Source organism: Oncorhynchus keta, chromosome 3, assembly GCF_023373465.1.
Source record: "Oncorhynchus keta strain PuntledgeMale-10-30-2019 chromosome 3, Oket_V2, whole genome shotgun sequence".
Lineage (NCBI taxonomy): Eukaryota > Metazoa > Chordata > Actinopteri > Salmoniformes > Salmonidae > Oncorhynchus > Oncorhynchus keta.
Genome location: NC_068423.1, coordinates 26447410 through 26468623, shown reverse-complemented (window position 1 = coordinate 26468623; position 21214 = coordinate 26447410). Strand labels below are relative to the sequence as shown.

The window sequence follows — 21214 nt, the reverse complement described above, 5'->3', positions numbered from 1 at the left end:
TTGGAGTTAAAACCTACAGGAGGGTCTCTCTCCAGGAACAGGGTTGGAGTTAAAACCTACAGGAGGGTATCTCTCCAGGAACAGGGTTGGAGTTAAAACCTACAGGAGGGTCTCTCTCCAGGAACAGGGTTGGAGTTAAAACCTACAGGAGGGTCTCTCTCCAGGAACAGGGTTGGAGTTAAAACCTACAGGAGGGTCTCTCTCCAGGAACAGGGTTGGAGTTAAAACCTACAGGAGGGTCTCTCTCCAAGAACAGGGTTAGAGTTAAAACCTACAGGAGGGTGTCTCTCCAGGAACAGGGTTGGAGTTAAAACCTACAGGGGGGTCTCTCCAGGAACAGGGTTGGAGTTAAAACCTACAGGAGGGTGTCTCTCCAGGAATAGGGTTGGAGTTAAAACCTACAGGAGGGTCTCTCTCCAGGAACAGGGCTGGAGTTAAAACCTACAGGAGGGTGTCTCTCCAGGAACAGGGTTGGAGTTAAAACCTACAGGAGGGTGTCTCTCCAGGAACAGGGTTGGAGTTAAAACCTACAGGAGGGTCTCTCCAGGAACAGGGTTGGAGTTAAAACCTACAGGAGGGTGTCTCTCCAGGAACAGGGTTGGAGTTAAAACCTACAGGAGGGTCTCTCTCCAGGAACAGGGCTGGAGTTAAAACCTACAGGAGGGTGTCTCTCCAGGAACAGGGTTGGAGTTAAAACCTACAGGAGGGTCTCTCTCCAGGAACAGGGCTGGAGTTAAAACCTACAGGAGGGTGTCTCTCCAGGAACAGGGCTGGAGTTAAAACCTACAGGAGGGTCTCTCTCCAGGAACAGGGCTGGAGTTAAAACCTACAGGAGGGTCTCTCTCCAGGAACAGGGCTGGAGTTAAAACCTACAGGAGGGTCTCTCTCCAGGAACAGGGCTGGAGTTAAAACCTACAGGAGGGTCTCTCTCCAGGAACAGGGTTGGAGTTAAAACCTACAGGAGGGTCTCTCTCCAGGAACAGGGCTGGAGTTAAAACCTACAGGAGGGTCTCTCTCCAGGAACAGGGTTGGAGTTAAAACCTACAGGAGGGTGTCTCTCCAGGAACAGGGTTGGAGTTAAAACCTAAAGGAGGGTGTCTCTCCAGGAACAGGGTTGGAGTTAAAACCTACAGGAGGGTCTCTCTCCAGGAACAGGGCTGGAGTTAAAACCTACAGGAGGGTGTCTCTCCAGGAACAGGGCTGGAGTTAAAACCTACAGGAGGGTGTCTCTCCAGGAACAGGGCTGGAGTTAAAACCTACAGGAGGGTCTCTCCAGGAACAGGGTTGAGGTTAAAACCTACAGGAGGGTCTCTCTCCAGGAACAGGGTTGGAGTTAAAACCTACAGGAGGGTCTCTCTCCAGGAACAGGGTTGGGGTTAAAACCTACAGGAGGGTCTCTCTCCAGGAACAGGGTTGGAGTTAAAACCTACAGGAGGGTCTCTCTCCAGGAACAGGGTTGGAGTTAAAACCTACAGGAGGGTGTCTCTCCAGGAACAGGGTTGGAGTTAAAACCTAAAGGAGGGTGTCTCTCCAGGAACAGGGTTGGAGTTAAAACCTACAGGAGGGTCTCTCTCCAGGAACAGGGTTAGAGTTAAAACCTACAGGAGGGTCTCTCCAGGAACAGGGCTGGAGTTAAAACCTACAGGAGTATGTCTCTCCAGGAACAGGGTTGGGGTTAAAACCTACAGGAGGGTCTCTCTCCAGGAACAGGGTTGGAGTTAAAACCTACAGGAGGGTGTCTCTCCATGAACAGGGTTGGGGTTAAAACCTACAGGAGGGTCTCTCTCCAGGAACAGGGTTGGAGTTAAAACCTACAGGAGGGTGTCTCTCCAGGAACAGGGTTGGAGTTAAAACCTACAGGAGGGTCTCTCCAGGAACAGGGTTAGAGTTAAAACCTACAGGAGGGTGTCTCTCCAGGAACAGGGTTGGAGTTAAAACCTACAGGAGGGTCTCTCTCCAGGAACAGGGTTGGAGTTAAAACCTACAGGAGGGTGTCTCTCCAGGAACAGGGTTGGAGTTAAAACCTACAGGAGGGTCTCTCTCCAGGAACAGGGTTGGAGTTAAAACCTACAGGAGGGTGTCTCTCCAGGAACAGGGTTGGAGTTAAAACCTACAGGAGGGTGTCTCTCCAGGAACAGGGTTGGAGTTAAAACCTACAGGAGGGTGTCTCTCCAGGAACAGGGTTGGAGTTAAAACCTACAGGAGGGTCTCTCTCCAGGAACAGGGTTGGAGTTAAAACCTACAGGAGGGTGTCTCTCCAGGAACAGGGTTGGAGTTAAAACCTACAGGAGGGTCTCTCTCCAGGAACAGGGCTGGAGTTAAAACCTACAGGAGGGTGTCTCTCCAGGAACAGGGCTGGAGTTAAAACCTACAGGAGGGTCTCTCTCCAGGAACAGGGCTGGAGTTAAAACCTACAGGAGGGTCTCTCTCCAGGAACAGGGCTGGAGTTAAAACCTACAGGAGGGTATCTCTCCAGGAACAGGGTTGGAGTTAAAACCTACAGGAGGGTGTCTCTCCAGGAACAGGGTTGGGGTTAAAACCTACAGGAGGGTCTCTCTCCAGGAACAGGGTTGGAATTAAAACCTACAGGAGGGTCTCTCTCCAGGAACAGGGTTGGAGTTAAAACCTACAGGAGGGTCTCTCTCCAGGAACAGGGCTGGAGTTAAAACCTACAGGAGGGTATCTCTCCAGGAACAGGGCTGGAGTTAAAACCTACAGGAGGGTCTCTCCAGGAACAGGGCTGGAGTTAAAACCTACAGGAGGGTATCTCTCCAGGAACAGGGCTGGAGTTAAAACCTACAGGAGGGTCTCTCCAGGAACAGGGCTGGAGTTAAAACCTACAGGAGGGTATCTCTCCAGGAACAGGGCTGGAGTTAAAACCTACAGGAGGATCTCTCTCCAGGAACAGGGCTGGAGTGCCCTGGTCTAGAATCTACAATCTTTTGTGACAGAATGAATATCAGATAGCAGACCTTTGGCAACAGAACAGTATATACTGCCTATGTGGAGAAGATTGATCTGTGTGTGTGTTTGTGTACAGCAGTAGACTGCAGGTGATGATAGGTGTGATGACGTGGACAGGTCTGGACTGGTAGGATGTGGACAGCCAAGGGATTGGACCCAGATTATATAGTAAAAGTAAGTCAAATCACATTTAAAAAAATATATATATATTTTACCTTTATTTAACTAGGCAAATCAGTTAAGAACAAATTATTATTTTCAATGACAGCCTTGCCTTGTTCAGGGGCAGAACGACAGATTTTGTACCTTGTCAGCTCGGGGTTTGAACTTGCAACCTTTCGGTTAACTAGTCCAACGCTCTAACCACTAGGCTACGCTGCCGCCCCAAATCACGTTGGATCGGCGGTTGTATGGTTTGCTTGTATGACGTCAAAGCCATATTTACTATAATCATCACCACATTTAACCACATCCTCAATTATATCTTTATTGTTAATTAAAACACTATTAAATAGTCTGATAAGTCAAATAAGATATTTCAACGATGTCACTACAGCACAATCGACTCTTGTGAGGACTACATACAGTGTGGTTGTTGCTGTTGTGACTAATGCCATCGTACTTCTGTTACCATCGGAGATATTTTAATGTCAGCTCGAATAACAATGATTAAAAATGATGTGAAGCTTGGCGAATGAGTAATCATCCCGTCCATAATATCTAAGAATGGCCTTCAGGTCAGCTTGTTAAACACTACCCCCTAGTGGACAAAAAGAGGTACTGTTCCAAACGCTACTAATTTACTAGAGGTTGTGTTCTATCGTCCTCGTGTCGCAGGGCGGTCCATATTTTGTCCCACACCTCCCTGTGAATAGAACCAGATCACAGAGCCAACGGTGAGAGAAATCATTTCTCTACTAATAATTTAGGTTGTCTTAATTTGGCCTGTATTTAGTCATATATTTTGCCAAGAGAGACCAGGGCCCGTATCCACAACGCGTCTTCGAGTAGGAGTGCTGATCTAGCATCAGTTTCAACTTTCAGATCATCATGGAAAAAATATTGTATTGGCAGATCCTAGATCTGCACTCCTACTATGAGACACTTTGTGGCTACAATCCCTTGACCATGCCAGCAACAGGTAATGTGTACTGTATATTCAGGGAAGATCTAACATTATGGTTAGGGGTTAGGGGTTCTGGGTTAGTGGTTTAGTGGTTCTGGTTTATGGGTTCTGGGTTAGTGGTTCTGGGTTAGTGGTTCTGGGTTAGGGGTTCTGGGTTAGTGGTTCTGGGTTAGTGGTTCTGGGTTAGTGTTTAGGGGTTCTGGGTTAGTGGTTCTGGGTTAGGGTGGTTTAGGGGTTCTGGGTTAGTGGTTCTGGGTTAGTGGTTCTGGGTTAATGTTTAGGGGTTCTGGGTTAGTGGTTCTGGGTTAAGGTTTAGGGGTTCTGGGTTAGTGGTTCTGGGTTAGGGCTTCTGGGTTAGGGGTTCTGGGTTAGGGGTTCTGGGTTAGTGGTTCTGGGTTAGTGGTTCTGGGTTAGGGGTTCTGGGTTAGGGGTTCTGGGTTAGGGATTATGGGTTAGGGGTTCTGGGTTAAGGGGTTCTGGGTTAAGGGTTAGGGGTTAAGGTTTAGAGGTTAGTGGTTAAGGGTTAGGGGTTCTGGTTTAAGGGTTGGGGTTCTGGGTTAAGGATTCTGGGTTAAGGCTTAGGGATTCTGGGTTAAGGTTTAGGGGTTAAGGTTTAGGGGTTAAGGTTTAGGGGTTAAGGGTTATGGGTTAAGGTTTAGGGGTTCTGGGTTAAGGGTTAGGGGTTAAGGTTTAGGGATTCTGGGTTAAGGGTTATGTGTTAAGGGTTATGTGTTAAGGGTTATGTGTTAAGGGTTAAGGGTTATGTGTTAAGGGTTAAGGGTTATGTGTTATGTGTTAAGGTTTAGGGGTTCTGGGTTAAGGATTAGGGGTTAAGGTTTAGGGATTCTGGGTTAAGGGTTAAGGATTAGGGGTTATGTGTTAAGGGTTATGTGTTAAGGGTTAAGGATTAGGGATTATGTGTTAAGGGTTAAGGGTTAGGAGTTCTGGCTTAAGGGTTATGTGTTAAGGGTTAAGGATTAGGGGTTATGTGTTAAGGGTTAAGGGTTAGGTATCTACAGGCTGAATCCAACACATTCACATTGTTAAGATTTCTGAATCAATGTGTAATTGGGATGAGGATGATGAGGATGATGGGGAACAATCAATCAATATCTTAACTGTCCCAATTGGGACATTCCCCCCCCCCCAAAAAAAAAAAACAGATTTACAGATTTACACAGAAGATACATAGTGAGATTGGTTACAGTCTTAAAATGAGGATACGCACGCTTTCACATCCTCGCTTGTTGTCACTCTGTTCAGGATCATGTTGAGGTTGCTTTCCAGATCCTTCAAGACACAGTGAGACCAATGAGTATAGGAAATGCATTGTATATTCAATACAATTTAAATCAAATGTATTTTATTTACAGATACCCATCCTAAAACCCAAAAGAGCTTTACAGATACCCAGCCTAAATCCCCAAAGAGCTTTACAGATACCCAGCCTAAAACCCCAAAGAGCTTTACAGATACCCATCCTAAAACCCCAAAGAGCTTTACAGATACCCATCCTAAAACCCCAAAGAGCTTTACAGATACCCAGCCTAAAACCCCAAAGAGCTTTACAGATACCCAGCCTAAAACCCCAAAGAGCTTTACAGATACCCAGCCTAAATCCCCAAAGAGCTTTACAGATACCCATCCTAAATCCCCAAAGAGCTTTACAGATACCCAGCCTAAAACCCCAAAGAGCTTTACAGATACCCAGCCTAAAACCCCAAAGAGCTTTACAGATACCCAGCCTAAAACCCCAAAGAGCTTTACAGATACCCAGCCTAAAACCCCAAAGAGCTTTACAGATACCCAGCCTAAAACCCCAAAGAGCTTTACAGATACCCAGCCTTAAACCCCAAAGAGCTTTAAAGTTTACCCAGCCTAAAACCCCAAAGAGCTTTACAGATACCCAGCCTGGGCAATGCAGAGGCAGAGTGGTTTGGAACAACTCCCTAGAAATCTAAAGAGGACCAAGGCCTGAGGGGTGGAACCAGGCCTGAGGGGTGGAACCAGGCCTGAGGGGAGGAACCAGGCCTGAGGGGAGGAACCAGGCCTGAGGGGAGGAACCAGGCCTGAGGGGTGGAACCAGGCCTGAGGGGAGGAAACAGGCCTGAGGGGAGGAACCAGGCCTGAGGGGAGGAACCAGGCCTGAGGGGAGGAACCAGGCCTGAGGGGAGGAACCAGGCCTGAGGGGTGGAACCAGGCCTGAGGGGTGGAACCAGGCCTGAGGGGAGGAACCAGGCCTGAGGGGAGGAACCAGGCCTGAGGGGTGGAACCAGGCCTGAGGGGAGGAAACAGGCCTGAGGGGAGGAACCAGGCCTGAGGGGAGGAACCAGGCCTGAGTGGAGGAACATTATCATCTCTGACTATTGGTCCACCTACACAGAGTACATACAGTACATACAGCACAGTACATACATCACAGTCCATACAGCACATACAGCACAGCACATACAGCACAGTACATACAGTACATACAGCACATACAGCACATACAGCACAGTACATACAGTACATACAGCACATACATACAGTACATATAGCACATGCAGCACAATACATACATCACAGTACATACAGTACATACAGTACATACAGCACAGTACATACAGCACATACATACAGTACATACAGCACATACAGCACAGCACATACAGCACAGTACATACAGTACATATAGCACAGTACATACAGCACAGTACATTCAGTACATACATACAGTACATACAGTACAGTACAGACAGCACAGTACATACAGCACAGTGCATTCAGTACATACAGCACAGTATATACAGCACAGTACATACAGCACATACAGCACAGTACATACAGCACAGTACATACAGCACAGCACATACAGCACAGTATATACACACAGTACATACAGTACATACAGCACAGTACATACAGTACAGTACATACAGTACAGTACATACAGTACATACAGCACAGCACATACAGCTTTACATACATCACAGTACATACAGTACAGAATGTACACACAGTACATACAGTATATACAGCACATACAGCACAGTACATACAGCACAGCACAGCACAGCACATACAGCACAGTACATACAGCACAGTATATACACACAGTACAGACAGTACATACAGCACAGTACATACAGTACAGTACATACAGTACAGTACATACAGTACAGTACATACAGCACAGTACATACAGCACAGCACATACAGTACATACATCACAGTACATACAGCACAGACAGTACATACAGTACACACAGTACATACAGCACATACATACAGTACATACAGCACATGCAGCACAGCACATACAGCACAGTACATACAGCACAGTATATACACACAGTACATACAGTACATACAGTACATACAGCACAGTACATACAGTACAGTACATACAGTACATACAGTACATACAGCACAGTACATACAGTACATACAGCACAGTACATACAGTACATACAGTACATACAGTACATACAGTACATACATCACAGTACATACAGCACAGCACATACAGTACATACATCACAGTACATACAGCACAGACAGTACATACCGTACATATGCACAGCACAGTACAAACAGCACACACAGCACAGTACATACAGTACATACAGCACAGTACATACAGCACATACATACAGTACAGTACATACAGCACATACACACAGTACATACAGCACAGTACATACAGAACAGTATATACATACAGTACAGACAGTACAGTACAGACAGAACAGTACATACAGAACAGTACATACAGTACAGTATATACACACAGTACATACAGTACATACAGCACAGTACATACAGTACAGAATGTACACACAGTACATACAGTACAGTATATACACACAGTACAGACAGTACAGTACAGACAGCACAGTACATACAGTACAGAATGTACACACAGTACATACAGTACAGTATATACGCACAGTACATACAGTACAGTACATACAGTACAGTACATACAGCACAGTACATACAGTACAGTACATACAGTACACACAGTACATACAGTACAGTACAGCACAGTACATACAGCACAGCACATACAGTACATACATCACAGTACATACAGCACAGACAGTACACACAGTACATACAGCACATACATACAGTACATACAGTACATACAGCACAGTACATACATCACAGTACATACAGCACAGACAGTACACACAGTACATACAGCACATACATACAGTACATACAGTACATACAGCACAGTACATACAGCACAGCACATACAGTACATACATCACAGTACATACAGCACAGACAGTACATACAGTACACACAGTACATACAGCACAGACAGTACATACAGCACACACAGCACAGTACATACAGTACATACAGCACAGTACATACAGCACATACATACAGTACAGCACACACAGCACAGTACATACAGTACATACAGCACAGTACATACAGCACATACATACAGTACAGTACATACAGCACATACATACAGCACATACAGCACAGTACATACAGAACAGTACATACATACAGTACATACAACACAGTACATACAGAACAGTACATACAGTACATACATACAACACAGTACATACAGAACAGTACATACAGTACAGTATATACACACAGTACAGACAGTACAGTACAGACAGAACAGTACATACAGAACAGTACATACAGTACAGTATATACACACAGTACATACAGTACATACAGCACAGTACATACAGTACAGAATGTACACACAGTACATACAGTACAGTATATACACACAGTACAGACAGTACAGTACAGACAGCACAGTACATACAGTACAGAATGTACACACAGTACATACAGTACAGTATATACACACAGTACAGACAGTACAGTACAGACAGAACAATACATACAGAACAGTACATACAGTACAGAATGTACACACAGTACATACAGTACATACAGCACAGTACATACAGTACAGAATGTACACACAGTACAGACAGAACAATACATACAGAACAGTACATACAGTACATAATGTACATACAGTACAGACAGAACAATACATACAGAACAGTACATACAGTACAGAATGTACACACAGTACATACAGTACATACAGCACAGTACATACAGTACAGAATGTACACACAGTACAGACAGAACAATACATACAGAACAGTACATACAGTACAGAATGTACACACAGTACATACAGAACAATACATACAGAACAGTACATACAGTACAGAATGTACACACAGTACATACAGTCAAGGAAAAATGTGATAATATTTCAACTAGGTCAAAGTACTAAATGGCTTGCCTTGTTGGTGTTTCTGAAGCGTTCATTTGAGGCCAGTAGTCTCATGATCTCTCCCTGCAGGAGATAAGACAGACAAACACACACACACACACACACACACACACACACACACACACACACACACACACACACACACACACACACACACACACACACACACACACACACACACACACACACACACACACACACACACACAGTACTCCAGTGAAATGCCCTACGATAACGGGAGTCAGTCTGTACATTACCGATGATAAGCTGTTTGTAAAAAGGCATGCAAGGCCATAACATACGTGGAGAGTACAGCAGGACATAAGGCTGTCCAACCTGTGTGTGTGTTTTGGTGAATGTGAGTCGTAGAGAGAAGTCATTCTACTGTGTGAGTAAAACGTGTGTGCTGCTTTAATTGGGCAGGGAGGGCTGACTGGAAAAGATATGTCCATCTCTGAAGGGCACATTAAATAACTTTGAAAATACGTTGACAGTAGTTCATCCAACACAGAACTACAACAACCATATGCCTATGTTAAGAACTACAACAACCATATGCCTATGTTAAGAACTACAACAACCATATGCCTATGTTAAGAACTACAACAACCATACACCTATGTTAAGAACTACAACAACCATACACCTATGTTAAGAACTACAACAACCATACACCTATGTTAAGAACTACAACAACCATACACCTATGTTAAGAACTACAACAACCATACGCCTATGTTAAGAACTACAACAACCATACGCCTATGTTAAGAACTACAACAACCATACGCCTATGTTAAGAACTACAACAACCATACACCTATGTTAAGAACTACAACAACCATACGCCTATGTTAAGAACTACAACAACCATACGCCTATGCTAAGAACTACAACAACCATACGCCTATGTTAAGAACTACAACAACCATACGCCTATGTTAAGAACTACAACAACCATACGCCTATGTTAAGAACTACAACAACCATACGCCTATGTTAAGAACTACAACAACCATACGCCTATGTTAAGAACTACAACAACCATACGCCTATGTTAAGAACTACAACAACCATACGCCTATGCCTATGTTAAGCCACTAGGAGCTCCCCTGTGGTTAACACCCCGTTTGGTGATCCCCTAGTTGTAAATCCCTAATGGTGCTGTGGTTTAATACCCCGTCTGGTGCTCCCCTAGTTGTAAATCCCTAATGGTGCCGTGGTTAATACCTCGTCTGGTTTTCCCCCTAGTTGTAAATCCCTATTGGTGCTGTGGTTAATACCCCTCTGGTGCTCCCTAGTTGTAAATCCCTATTGGTGCCGTGATTAATACCCCGTCTGGTGCTCCCCTAGTTGTAAATCCCTATTGGTGCCGTGGTTAACACCCCGTTTGGTGATCCCCTAGTTGTAAATCCCTAATGGTGCTGTGGTTTAATACCCCGTCTGGTGCTCCCCTAGTTGTAAATCCCTAATGGTGCCGTGGTTAATACCTCGTCTGGTTTTCCCCCTAGTTGTAAATCCCTATTGGTGCTGTGGTTAATACTTTGCTGCATGTCTCTTAAGACTAGTCTCTGATTTGCGTCTGTACCTTAGTCTCTGATTCATCTCTCTGTACCTTAGAGTCTCTGATGCATCTCTCTGTACCTTAGAGTCTCTGATGCATCTCTCTGTACCTTAGAGTCTCTGATGCATCTCTCTGTACCTTAGAGTCTCTGATGCATCTCTCTGTACCTTAGAGTCTCTGATGCATCTCGCTGTACCTTAGAGTCTCTGATGCATCTCTCTGTACCTTAGAGTCTCTGATGCATCTCTCTGTACCTTAGAGTCTCTGATGCATCTCTCTGTACCTTAGAGTCTCTGATGCATCTCTCTGTACCTTAGAGTCTCTGATGCATCTCTCTGTACCTTAGAGTCTCTGATGCATCTCTCTGTACCTTAGAGTCTCTGATGCATCTCTCTGTACCTTAGAGTCTCTGATGCATCTCTCTGTACCTTAGAGTCTCTGATGCATCTCTCTGTACCTTAGAGTCTCTGATGCATCTCTCTGTACCTTAGAGTCTCTGATGCATCTCTCTGTACCTTAGAGTCTCTGATGCATCTCTCTGTACCTTAGAGTCTCTGATGCATCTCTCTGTACCTTAGAGTCTCTGATGCATCTCTCTGTACCTTAGAGTCTCTGATGCATCTCTCTGTACCTTAGAGTCTCTGATGCATCTCTCTGTACCTTAGAGTCTCTGATGCATCTCTCTGTACCTTAGAGTCTCTGATGCATCTCTCTGTACCTTAGAGTCTCTGATGCATCTCTCTGTACCTTAGAGTCTCTGATGCATCTCTCTGTACCTTAGAGTCTCTGATGCATCTCTCTGTACCTTAGAGTCTCTGATGCATCTCTCTGTACCTTAGAGTCTCTGATGCATCTCTCTGTACCTTAGAGTCTCTGATGCATCTCTCTGTACCTTAGAGTCTCTGATGCATCTCTCTGTACCTTAGAGTCTCTGATGCATCTCTCTGTAGCTCCTGTGGTGATGATGGATACCATCTTCTCCTTGAGTTCCTTCTGCAGCAGCTGGACCTCCTCCCACATTATCCACACCTAATAACACAGTACATACAGTACGTACAGTACATATAGTACATACAGTACGTACAGTACATAGAGTACATACAGAACAGTACATAGAGTGCATAATGTACAGTACATACAGAACAGTACATACAGAACAGTACATACAGAACAGTACATACAAAACATACAGAACAGTACACACAGAACAGTACATACAGAACAGTACATACAGAACAATACATACAGAACAGTACATACAGAACAGTACATACAGAACAGTACATACAAAACATACAGAACAGTACAATACATAATGTACAGTACATACAACACAGAACAGTACATACAGAACAGTGCATACAGTACAGGGCATATATTACATACATAACAGTACATACAGTACAGTACATACAGTACAATACATAATGTACAGTACACACAGAACAGTACATACAGTACAGTACATACAGTACAGGGCATATATTACATACAGTACATACATAACAATACATACAGTACAGTACATACAGTACAGCACATACAGTACATACAGAACAGTACATACAGTACAGTACATACAGAACATACAGCACATACAGTACAGTACATACAGCACATACAGTACAGTACATACAGAACAGAACAGTACAGTACATACAGTACATACAGTACAGTACATACAGTAAATACAGAAGAGTACATACAGTACAGTACATACAGTACAGTACATACAGAACAGTACATAAAAATATATTTTTAAATATATTATATATTATATAATAATATAAAATATTTTTTATATATATTATGTATATTATGTGTATTATGTTCCATACCTGACGTCTCTTAGGCTGGACACGATCAATAAAGGAGATCGGCCCTTCACCTGGCCTCAACAGCCCTGGCAGAGTGGCCTCCTTATGGAGCCCTGGCATCAATCAATCAACCAATGAATCAATAAATCAATCATGAATTCAACAAATTAATAAACAAACCAATCAATTAATACATCAAACAAACCAATCAACCAAACAACGAATCAATACATTCCATTACATCAAACAATGAATCAATACATTCCAATACATCAACCAACGAATCAATACATTCCAATTCATCAAACAACGAATCAATACATTCCAATACATCAAACAACAGAACAATACATTCCAATACATCAAACAACAGAAATCAATACATTCCAATTCATCAACCAACGAATCAATACATTCCAATACATCAAACAACGAATCAATACATTCCATTACATCAAACAACGAATCAATACATTCCAATTCATCAAACAACGAATCAATACATTCCAATTCATCAAACAACGAATCAATACATTCCAATTCATCAAACAACGAATCAATACATTCCAATTCATCAAACAATGAATCAATACATTCCAATACATCAAACAACGAATCAATACATTCCAATACATCAAACAACGAATCAATACATTCCAATACATCAAACAACGAATCAATACATTCCAATTCATCAAACAACGAATCAATACATTCCAATACATCAACAACGTAAATAAATACATTCCAATTCATCAAACAACGAATCAATACATCAAACAATAATCAATACATTCCAATTCATCAAACAACGAATCAATACATTCCAATACATCACACAACGAATCAATACATTCCAATACATCACACAACAAATCAATACATTCCAATACATACAACGAATCAATACATTCCAATACATCAAACAACGAATCAATACATTCCAATTCATCAAACAACGAATCAATACATTCCAATACATCAAACAACGAATCAATACATTCCAATACATCAAACAACGAATCAATACATTCCAATACATCAAACAACGAATCAATACATTCCAATTCATCAAACAACGAATCAATACATTCCAATTCATCAAACAACGAATCAATACATTCCAATTCATCAAACAACGAATCAATACATTCCAATACATCAAACAACGAATCAATACATTCCAATACATCAAACAACGAATCAATACATTCCAATACATCAACCAAAACCAATCAACCAAACAACGAATCAATACATTCCAATACATCAACCAAACCATCAACCAAACAACGAATCAATACATTCCAATACATCAAACAACGAATCAATACATTCCAATTCATCAAACAATGAATCAATACATTCCAATACATCAAACAACGAATCAATACATTCCAATACATCACACAACGAATCAATACATTCCAATACATCAAACAACGAATCAATACATTCCAATACATCAACCAAACCAATCAACATCAAACAACGAATCAATACATTCCAATACATCAAACAATGAATCAATACATTCCAATTCATCAAACAACGAATCAATACATTCCAATACATCACACAATGAATCAATACATTCCATTCATCAAACAATGAATCAATACATTCCAATACATCAAACAATGAATCAATACATTCCAATTCATCAAACAACGAATCAATACATTCCAATACATCAACCAAACAACGAATCAATACATTCCAATACATCAACCAACGAATCAATACATTCCAATACATCAAACAACGAATCAATACATTCCAATTCATCAAACAACGAATCAATACATTCCAATACATCACACAACGAATCAATACATTCCAATACATCAACTAAACAACAACAACAACAACAACAACAACAACAAAAATCAATCAACCTTCATCATCTGGGATTTCCATGACTCTGTCACGTACGTTCTGAAACTGATTCCTGACTCTGTGGAAACAGACAATAGGCACGATTAACCAATCAAATTAATTAATTAATTATTTTGTCAAAGTGCATTATCACACAAGCTCACAATATACTTTACAAAGGAAACCAATACATTTTAAAACTACGAATTCAATACAAGTTTTTTGGAATAAAAGGTTTTTTAGTATTCTATGTTTTGAATAAAAGCAAAGTATTTGTATATAACATCAACTACTAGAATTAGATTCAATCCGTAGCGCGGAAGATCCGCGTTCTAGAGGGATAGATATATAAAATAAATGTTCACGCATTCAAGTAGACTGGGGAAAAAGAGATAATCAGATAGTGTTAGCTAAGGGGGGGGAGGGGCTTGAGAAAGTTGAGTGAAGTTCAACCTAGTGCTTCTCTGCACGGGCTGATATTTCTTCTGTGCGGGGGGGGAGCTGTACGCCTGCGCACGCAGTTTAGAGGGAACATTGGTAGGAAGCACGTTTTTACTGACCAAAATAACAACACATTGTGGTCAAAGACTTTAGTAACTTAGTTGTATTCATGATCTGGTTACCTATAAACATAGTTACAGTTTTTAAATTAAATAAACAAACATATTTATTAACTTATTTCCAGATACTTTCTAAACGACCCACAATGCACTATTTCTCAAAGTCATACGGACAATCTACTCTGCGTTAACTTTATCAAGCTGGCTAACGTTAGCCACTAGCCATGCAGACCGAATGTTGGCAGTGGTGAGCTACAATCTATCAATCACGAGGAGGTATGATGTGAACAACCAATCAGATTCCCCACACACGGGGAACGCATGATCTCCATGAAGTAGGTTTTTCAACCTTGTCTCAGTACTAGTGCGCAACAGTAGCTGACTCACTGTGCCGTTGTGATCATTTCCATCTGCCTGGAGCCTTCCTCTAATCACCCTCTTAATGTTGGCTCTTCTCCTCCTATACCCTTGTCGTGTCTTTGGCTATGCCGGATTAAGTGATATGACATGCTATTCTATAAAATCCTTTCTCTGTAATTAATATTACCTGATTGAGCTAATCATGAAAATGTAATTAACTAGAAAGTCGGGGCACCACAAAATAATATTTATAGAGCTGTTATCTTCCAAATAAACTCTTAAAGAACTAGTAATATTTTACATCAATAGCAGTCAAAATTAATCGTCACCTTATTTCAGTCTCATCTGTAAGTTGTAAATTCTTGGTTATCTACACTACCCCTGGCTAACAAGTTGAATCAGCAATACAAAATTTAGTTTAATTATTTATTTACTAAATACCTAACTAATCACACAGAATTACATATACACAGAATGAATAATACCTTGATTACAAATTATGTCATAAAGGAAAACGTCCCTAGCGGACGGAACAGATATGACAGCTGGTTACACAAAGAAAAGGGGGCTGGGTTTGAGTGAAAGAGCGGGAAAACTGAAGAACAAAGGGAGAAGCGATGTCTCTATCGGGCCGTAGGCAGCTACTCTATCGTAAATACAGAATCTTAAGCATTCTAAATTACCGTCCATTTGGAAAAGGAAAATGCTATGAATATTTACTCCGAGCTGCGCTTCAATAGGTTGGTGGTAGATGGAAGGCCGAGTTGCCCAAGAGTTCTTCCATCCTTTGAAGAACGTCTCTGGTGGTAAACTGTACTCGATTTAGTAACGTCGTTGTGTGGTAGACGGTATACTCTGTCTGTCCTTTCCCAGTCCACGCTTGGCGGCTGGAGTGAATCAGAGTTCAAAGTTCATACTCCGTTGCCATGCTTATATGCTTATGCTATATTCTGGAAATGTATCATATTCGACGTGTCAATCGTCCTAATCCCGTGGGAATTCAATGCTAATTTTGTTAGGTAGCTGAGATTGGCTTTGCTCTGTAGGTGCCACCTGCCCTTCTAACGTCAAGGCCGTCGCCTTAATGTCCCCGGAACAGGAAGTTATATGGTCGTCAAGGCTTTATATAGGAAAGGAGAGGAGGACGTGTTTCATAGTTTATAACCAATGTCTCTTCACGTGGGCGGGCCACTGAGTTGGGCCTAATTCACTCATGAAAACCCAATTCTCACATTTTAGAAGCTAAAATCACATTTCATCCCCTCACAAATAATTTCATATTCAAACATTTAAATTGCACAACAATTCCATGTGAATCTGATCTGACTATAATGTGTAGACTTTCCACTGTACAGTTTATGTCATCCTATCATTGATGAGAATGTCTCCGATGACAACCGAACTGACATAATATTCGTTAAGTACCACCGCATATGTTAAATTGTTCGGATTACCAGAATATAGTTCATTTGCCCCACATTCTGATGTTCCCAGAATCTCTATGTTAAACAAGGGATTTTCAATAGTCACATCAGTAGGGTAGAGAGAGGAAAAAAGGGGGAGAGGTATTTATGACTGTCATAACCCTACCCCCAGGCCAGCGTCATGACACCCTGTACCCCCTCTTGTCTTATTGTTGTCTCTTCTCCTCGTCTCCTCCTATACCCTGAACCCTGTCTTAATGTTGTCTCTTCTCCTCGTCTCCTCCTATACCCTGAACCCTGTCTTATTGTTGACTCTCCACCTCGTCTCCTCCTATACCCTGAACCCTGTCTTAATGTTGTCTCTTCTCCTCGTCTCCTCCTATACCCTGAACCCCCTCTGTCTTATTGTTGACTCTTCTCCTCTTCTCCTCCTATACCCTGAACCCCCACTGCCTTATTGTTAACTCTTTCCCGTCGTCTCCTGTGCTCAATGCGCCTCTGGAATATATCTACTGCGGATTTACCTTAGTATATTGCTTTTGGATTAGCTTACTCTCCCCTGGCCGGTGCCTCTGAAGCTTCTCTCTCCTTGGCCCTTCTTTGGTAGCTAACTCAGCCGTTAATCGGTAAGTCTCCGCTCTCTCTACTTTATATCTGCTGTCTTTTCGTTGTTGTTATATTCTGTGGATTCCTGCCTCTGCTAGACTAGTTGGTGTTGTTCTCTGGCTTACTACTTAGCCATGTCGACCGTAGTGGTTGGCTAGCTGGGATAAACTTACTAAATTTAGCTGGCTAGCTTGCTGGCTAAGATAACTGCACATACCAGTAACATTATTTGATAACTGGTTAGATGGTGTTATGTATTTCCAAAACGTTGATTTACTTTAATTGAGCTGTAAGCTAGGTGTTGATAGCAACTGGCTGACTCATGCAGAGCTAACCTAACTTTAGCAGGCGGGTAGGGTTAACGATAGCAGGCGGGTAGGGTTAACGTTAGCAGGCGGGTAGGGTTAACGTTAGCAGGCGGGTAGGGTTAACGTTAGCAGGCGGGTAGGGTTAACGTTAGCAGGCGGGTAGGGTTAACGTTAGCAGGCGGGTAGGGTTAACGTTAGCAGGCTAGTTGGCTTGCAACCTTGTAAGCTGATTTGCAACAATAAATTCATAAAGTATTAGCTTGTACGTTGTCTAAAAATGTTATTGAAACCAGTCGTCAATGAGTGCAAAGATTTGGTTTAGTTTGAAGTTGTACATTTGAGTTCACATTATCGGGAAAAGGCTGACTTTGCAGGTCCTCCATATTACGTCACACCCCGCAAAGACAGTTTCCGGCATGACTTTGGCATTCTGATTGGTTTTATGCAATAACTTCGAAAAATAGAGATGTGAAGTGTAACTTTGCATTGGGACTTTTGACGTGTATACTAATGCATATCCATAATGTTACACCTTTAAATTTAAATTGTGCTACAATGACGATCTTCTGACCTACGGACTGAATTTAGACCCTAGTACGATGTATTCCAGTATATACATATATCCATTCCCTCAGAGACCCATCCATACCTGTCATTCTCCTCCAGGGCCCTCTGCGCCTCCTCTCCCAGCCTGGACACCTCGTTGCCAGCTTCCTCCAGATCCTCTGCCCCTACGATGGCCAGACCACCCAGCAGAGCCAGCTCAGACTGACCACACCACAGAGAGGAGGAGGGATAAAATACTCAATGAAGATCAGTACAGTGTAGTGCACTGCTGGTTTCCTATTCCACCGGATCATTCATTGTACCTACCTGGTGTCCCCGGTCTAAATTAGTCCCTGATTAGAGGAGAATCACCCACCTGGTGTCCCAGGTCTAAACCAGTCCCTGATTAGAGGAGAATCACCCACTTGGTGTCCCAGGTCTAAATCAGTCCCTGATTAGAGGAGAATCACCCACTTGGTGTCCCAGGTCTAAATCAGTCCCTGATTAGAGGTGAATCACCCACCCGGTGTCCCAGGTCTAAATCAGTCCCTGATTAGAGGTGAATCACCCACCCGGTGTCCCAGGTCTAAATCAGTCCCTGATTAGAGGTGAATCACCCACTTGGTGTCCCAGGTCTAAATCAGTCCCTGATTAGAGGAGAATCACCCACCTGGTGTCCCAGGTCTAAATCAGTCCCTGATTAGAGGTGAATCACCCACCCGGTGTCCCAGGTCTAAATCAGTCCCTGATTAGAGGTGAATCACCCACCCGGTGTCCCAGGTCTAAATCAGTCCCCGATAAGAGGTGAATCACCCACCCGGTGTCCCAGGTCTAAATCAGTCCCTGATTAGAGGTGAATCACCCACCCGGTGTCCTAGGTCTAAATCAGTCCCCGATAAGAGGTGAATCACCCACCCGGTGTCCCAGGTCTAAATCAGTTCCCGATAAGAGGTGAATCACCCACCCGGTGTCCCAGGTCTAAATCAGTCCCTGATTAGAGGTGAATCACCCACCCGGTGTCCCAGGTCTAAATCAGTCCCCGATAAGAGGTGAATCACCCACCCGGTGTCCCAGGTCTAAATCAGTCCCCGATAAGAGGTGAATCACCCACCCGGTGTCCCAGGTCTAAATCAGTCCCTGATTAGAGGTGAATCACCCACCCGGTGTCCTAGGTCTAAATCAGTCCCCGATAAGAGGTGAATCACCCACCCGGTGTCCCAGGTCTAAATCAGTTCCCGATAAGAGGTGAATCACCCACCCGGTGTCCCAGGTCTAAATCAGTCCCTGATTAGAGGTGAATCACCCACCCGGTGTCCCAGGTCTAAATCAGTCCCCGATAAGAGGTGAATCACCCACCCGGTGTCCTAGGTCTAAATCAGTCCCCGTCCCCGATAAGAGGTGAATCACCCACCCGGTGTCCCAGGTCTAAAATCAGTTCACCCACCCGGTGATAAGAGGTGAATCACCCACCCGGTGTCCCGGTGTCCCAGGTCTAAATCAGTCCCTGATTAGAGGTGAATCACCCACCCGGTGTCCCAGGTCTAAATCAGTCCCCGATAAGAGGTAGAATCACCCACCCGGTGTCCCAGGGTCCCTGAAAATCAGTCCCCGATAAGAGGTGAATCACCCACCCGGTGTCCCAGGTCTAAATCAGTCCCTGATTAGAGGTGAATCACCCACCCGGTGTCCTAGGTCTAAATCAGTCCCCGATAAGAGGTGAATCACCCACCCGGTGTCCCAGGTCTAAATCAGTCCCTGATTAGAGGTGAATCACCCACCCGGTGTCCTAGGTCTAAATCAGTCCCCGATAAGAGGTGAATCACCCACCCGGTGTCCCAGGTCTAAATCAGTCCCTGATTAGAGGTGAATCACCCACCCGGTGTCCCAGGTCTAAATCAGTCCCGATAAGAGGTCACCACCCGGTGTCCTAGGTCTAAATCAGTCCCGATAAGAGGTGAATCACCACCCACCCGGTGTCCCAGGTCTAAATCAGTCCCTGACCCGGTGTCCCAGGTCTAAATCAGTCCCTGATTAGAGGTGAATCACCCACCCGGTGTCCCAGGTCTAAATCAGTCCCCGATAAGAGGTGAATCCGGTGTCCCCCACCCGGTGTCCCAGGTCTAAATCAGTTCCCGATAAGAGGTGAATCACCCACCCGGTGTCCCAGGTCTAAATCAGTCCCCGATAAGAGGTGAATCACCCACCCGGTGTCCCAGGTCTAAATCAGTCCCCGATAAGAGGTGAATCACCCACCCGGTGTCCCAGGTCTAAATCAGTCCCCGATAAGAGGTGAATCACCCACTCGGTGTCCCAGGTCTAAATCAGTCCCCGATAAGAGGTGAATCACCCTCCCGGTGTCCCAGGTCTAAATCAGTCCCCGATAAGAGGTGAATCACCCACCCGGTGTCCCAGGTCTAAATCAGTCCCCGATAAGAGGTGAATCACCCACCCGGTGTCCCAGGTCTAAATCAGTCCCAGATAAGAGGTGAATCACCCACCCGGTGTCCCAGGTCTAAATCAGTCCCCGATAAGAGGTGAATCACCCACCCGGTGTCCCAGGTCTAAATCAGTCCCCGATAAGAGGTGAATCACCCACCCGGTGTCCCAGGTCTAAATCAGTCCCCGATAAGAGGTGAATCACCCACCCGGTGTCCCAGGTCTAAATCAGTCCCCGATAAGAGGTGAATCACCCACTCGGTGTCCCAGGTCTAAATCAGTCCCCGATAAGAGGTGAATCACCCACCCGGTGTCCCAGGTCTAAATCAGTCCCCGATAAG

The 21214-nt window shown here is 43.7% G+C and overlaps 1 protein-coding gene across 50 annotated transcripts in view; it reads right to left on the bottom strand.

Annotated features, from left to right (window-relative positions):
• The window catches only part of LOC127915190 (uncharacterized protein C6orf118-like), a 30285-nt gene that overhangs the window by 471 nt on the left and 8600 nt on the right, over nt 1-21214 (bottom strand). The window contains exons 7-20 of one of the 50 annotated variants that reach the window (XM_052494513.1): nt 18541-18659; nt 14654-14712; nt 12777-12868; nt 11860-11967; nt 9384-9437; nt 5319-5380; nt 1896-3829; nt 1769-1854; nt 1384-1555; nt 1298-1340; nt 784-1084; nt 569-740; nt 356-527; nt 57-314 (exon numbers count right to left, since the gene is read on the bottom strand). In XM_052494513.1, the coding sequence (XP_052350473.1) occupies nt 3760-3829; nt 5319-5380; nt 9384-9437; nt 11860-11967; nt 12777-12868; nt 14654-14712; nt 18541-18659 (564 nt within the window). In that variant the 3' untranslated portion in view covers nt 57-314; nt 356-527; nt 569-740; ... (3 more) ...; nt 1769-1854; nt 1896-3759. Of the gene's footprint in view, nt 1-56; nt 315-355; nt 528-568; nt 1214-1297; nt 1341-1383; nt 1599-1768; nt 1855-1895; nt 3830-5318; nt 5381-9383; nt 9438-11859; nt 11968-12776; nt 12869-14653; nt 14713-18540; nt 18660-21214 lie in introns of all 50 variants that reach the window. The other 49 variants (XM_052494549.1, XM_052494527.1, XM_052494680.1 and 46 more) reach the window with 49 other exon arrangements.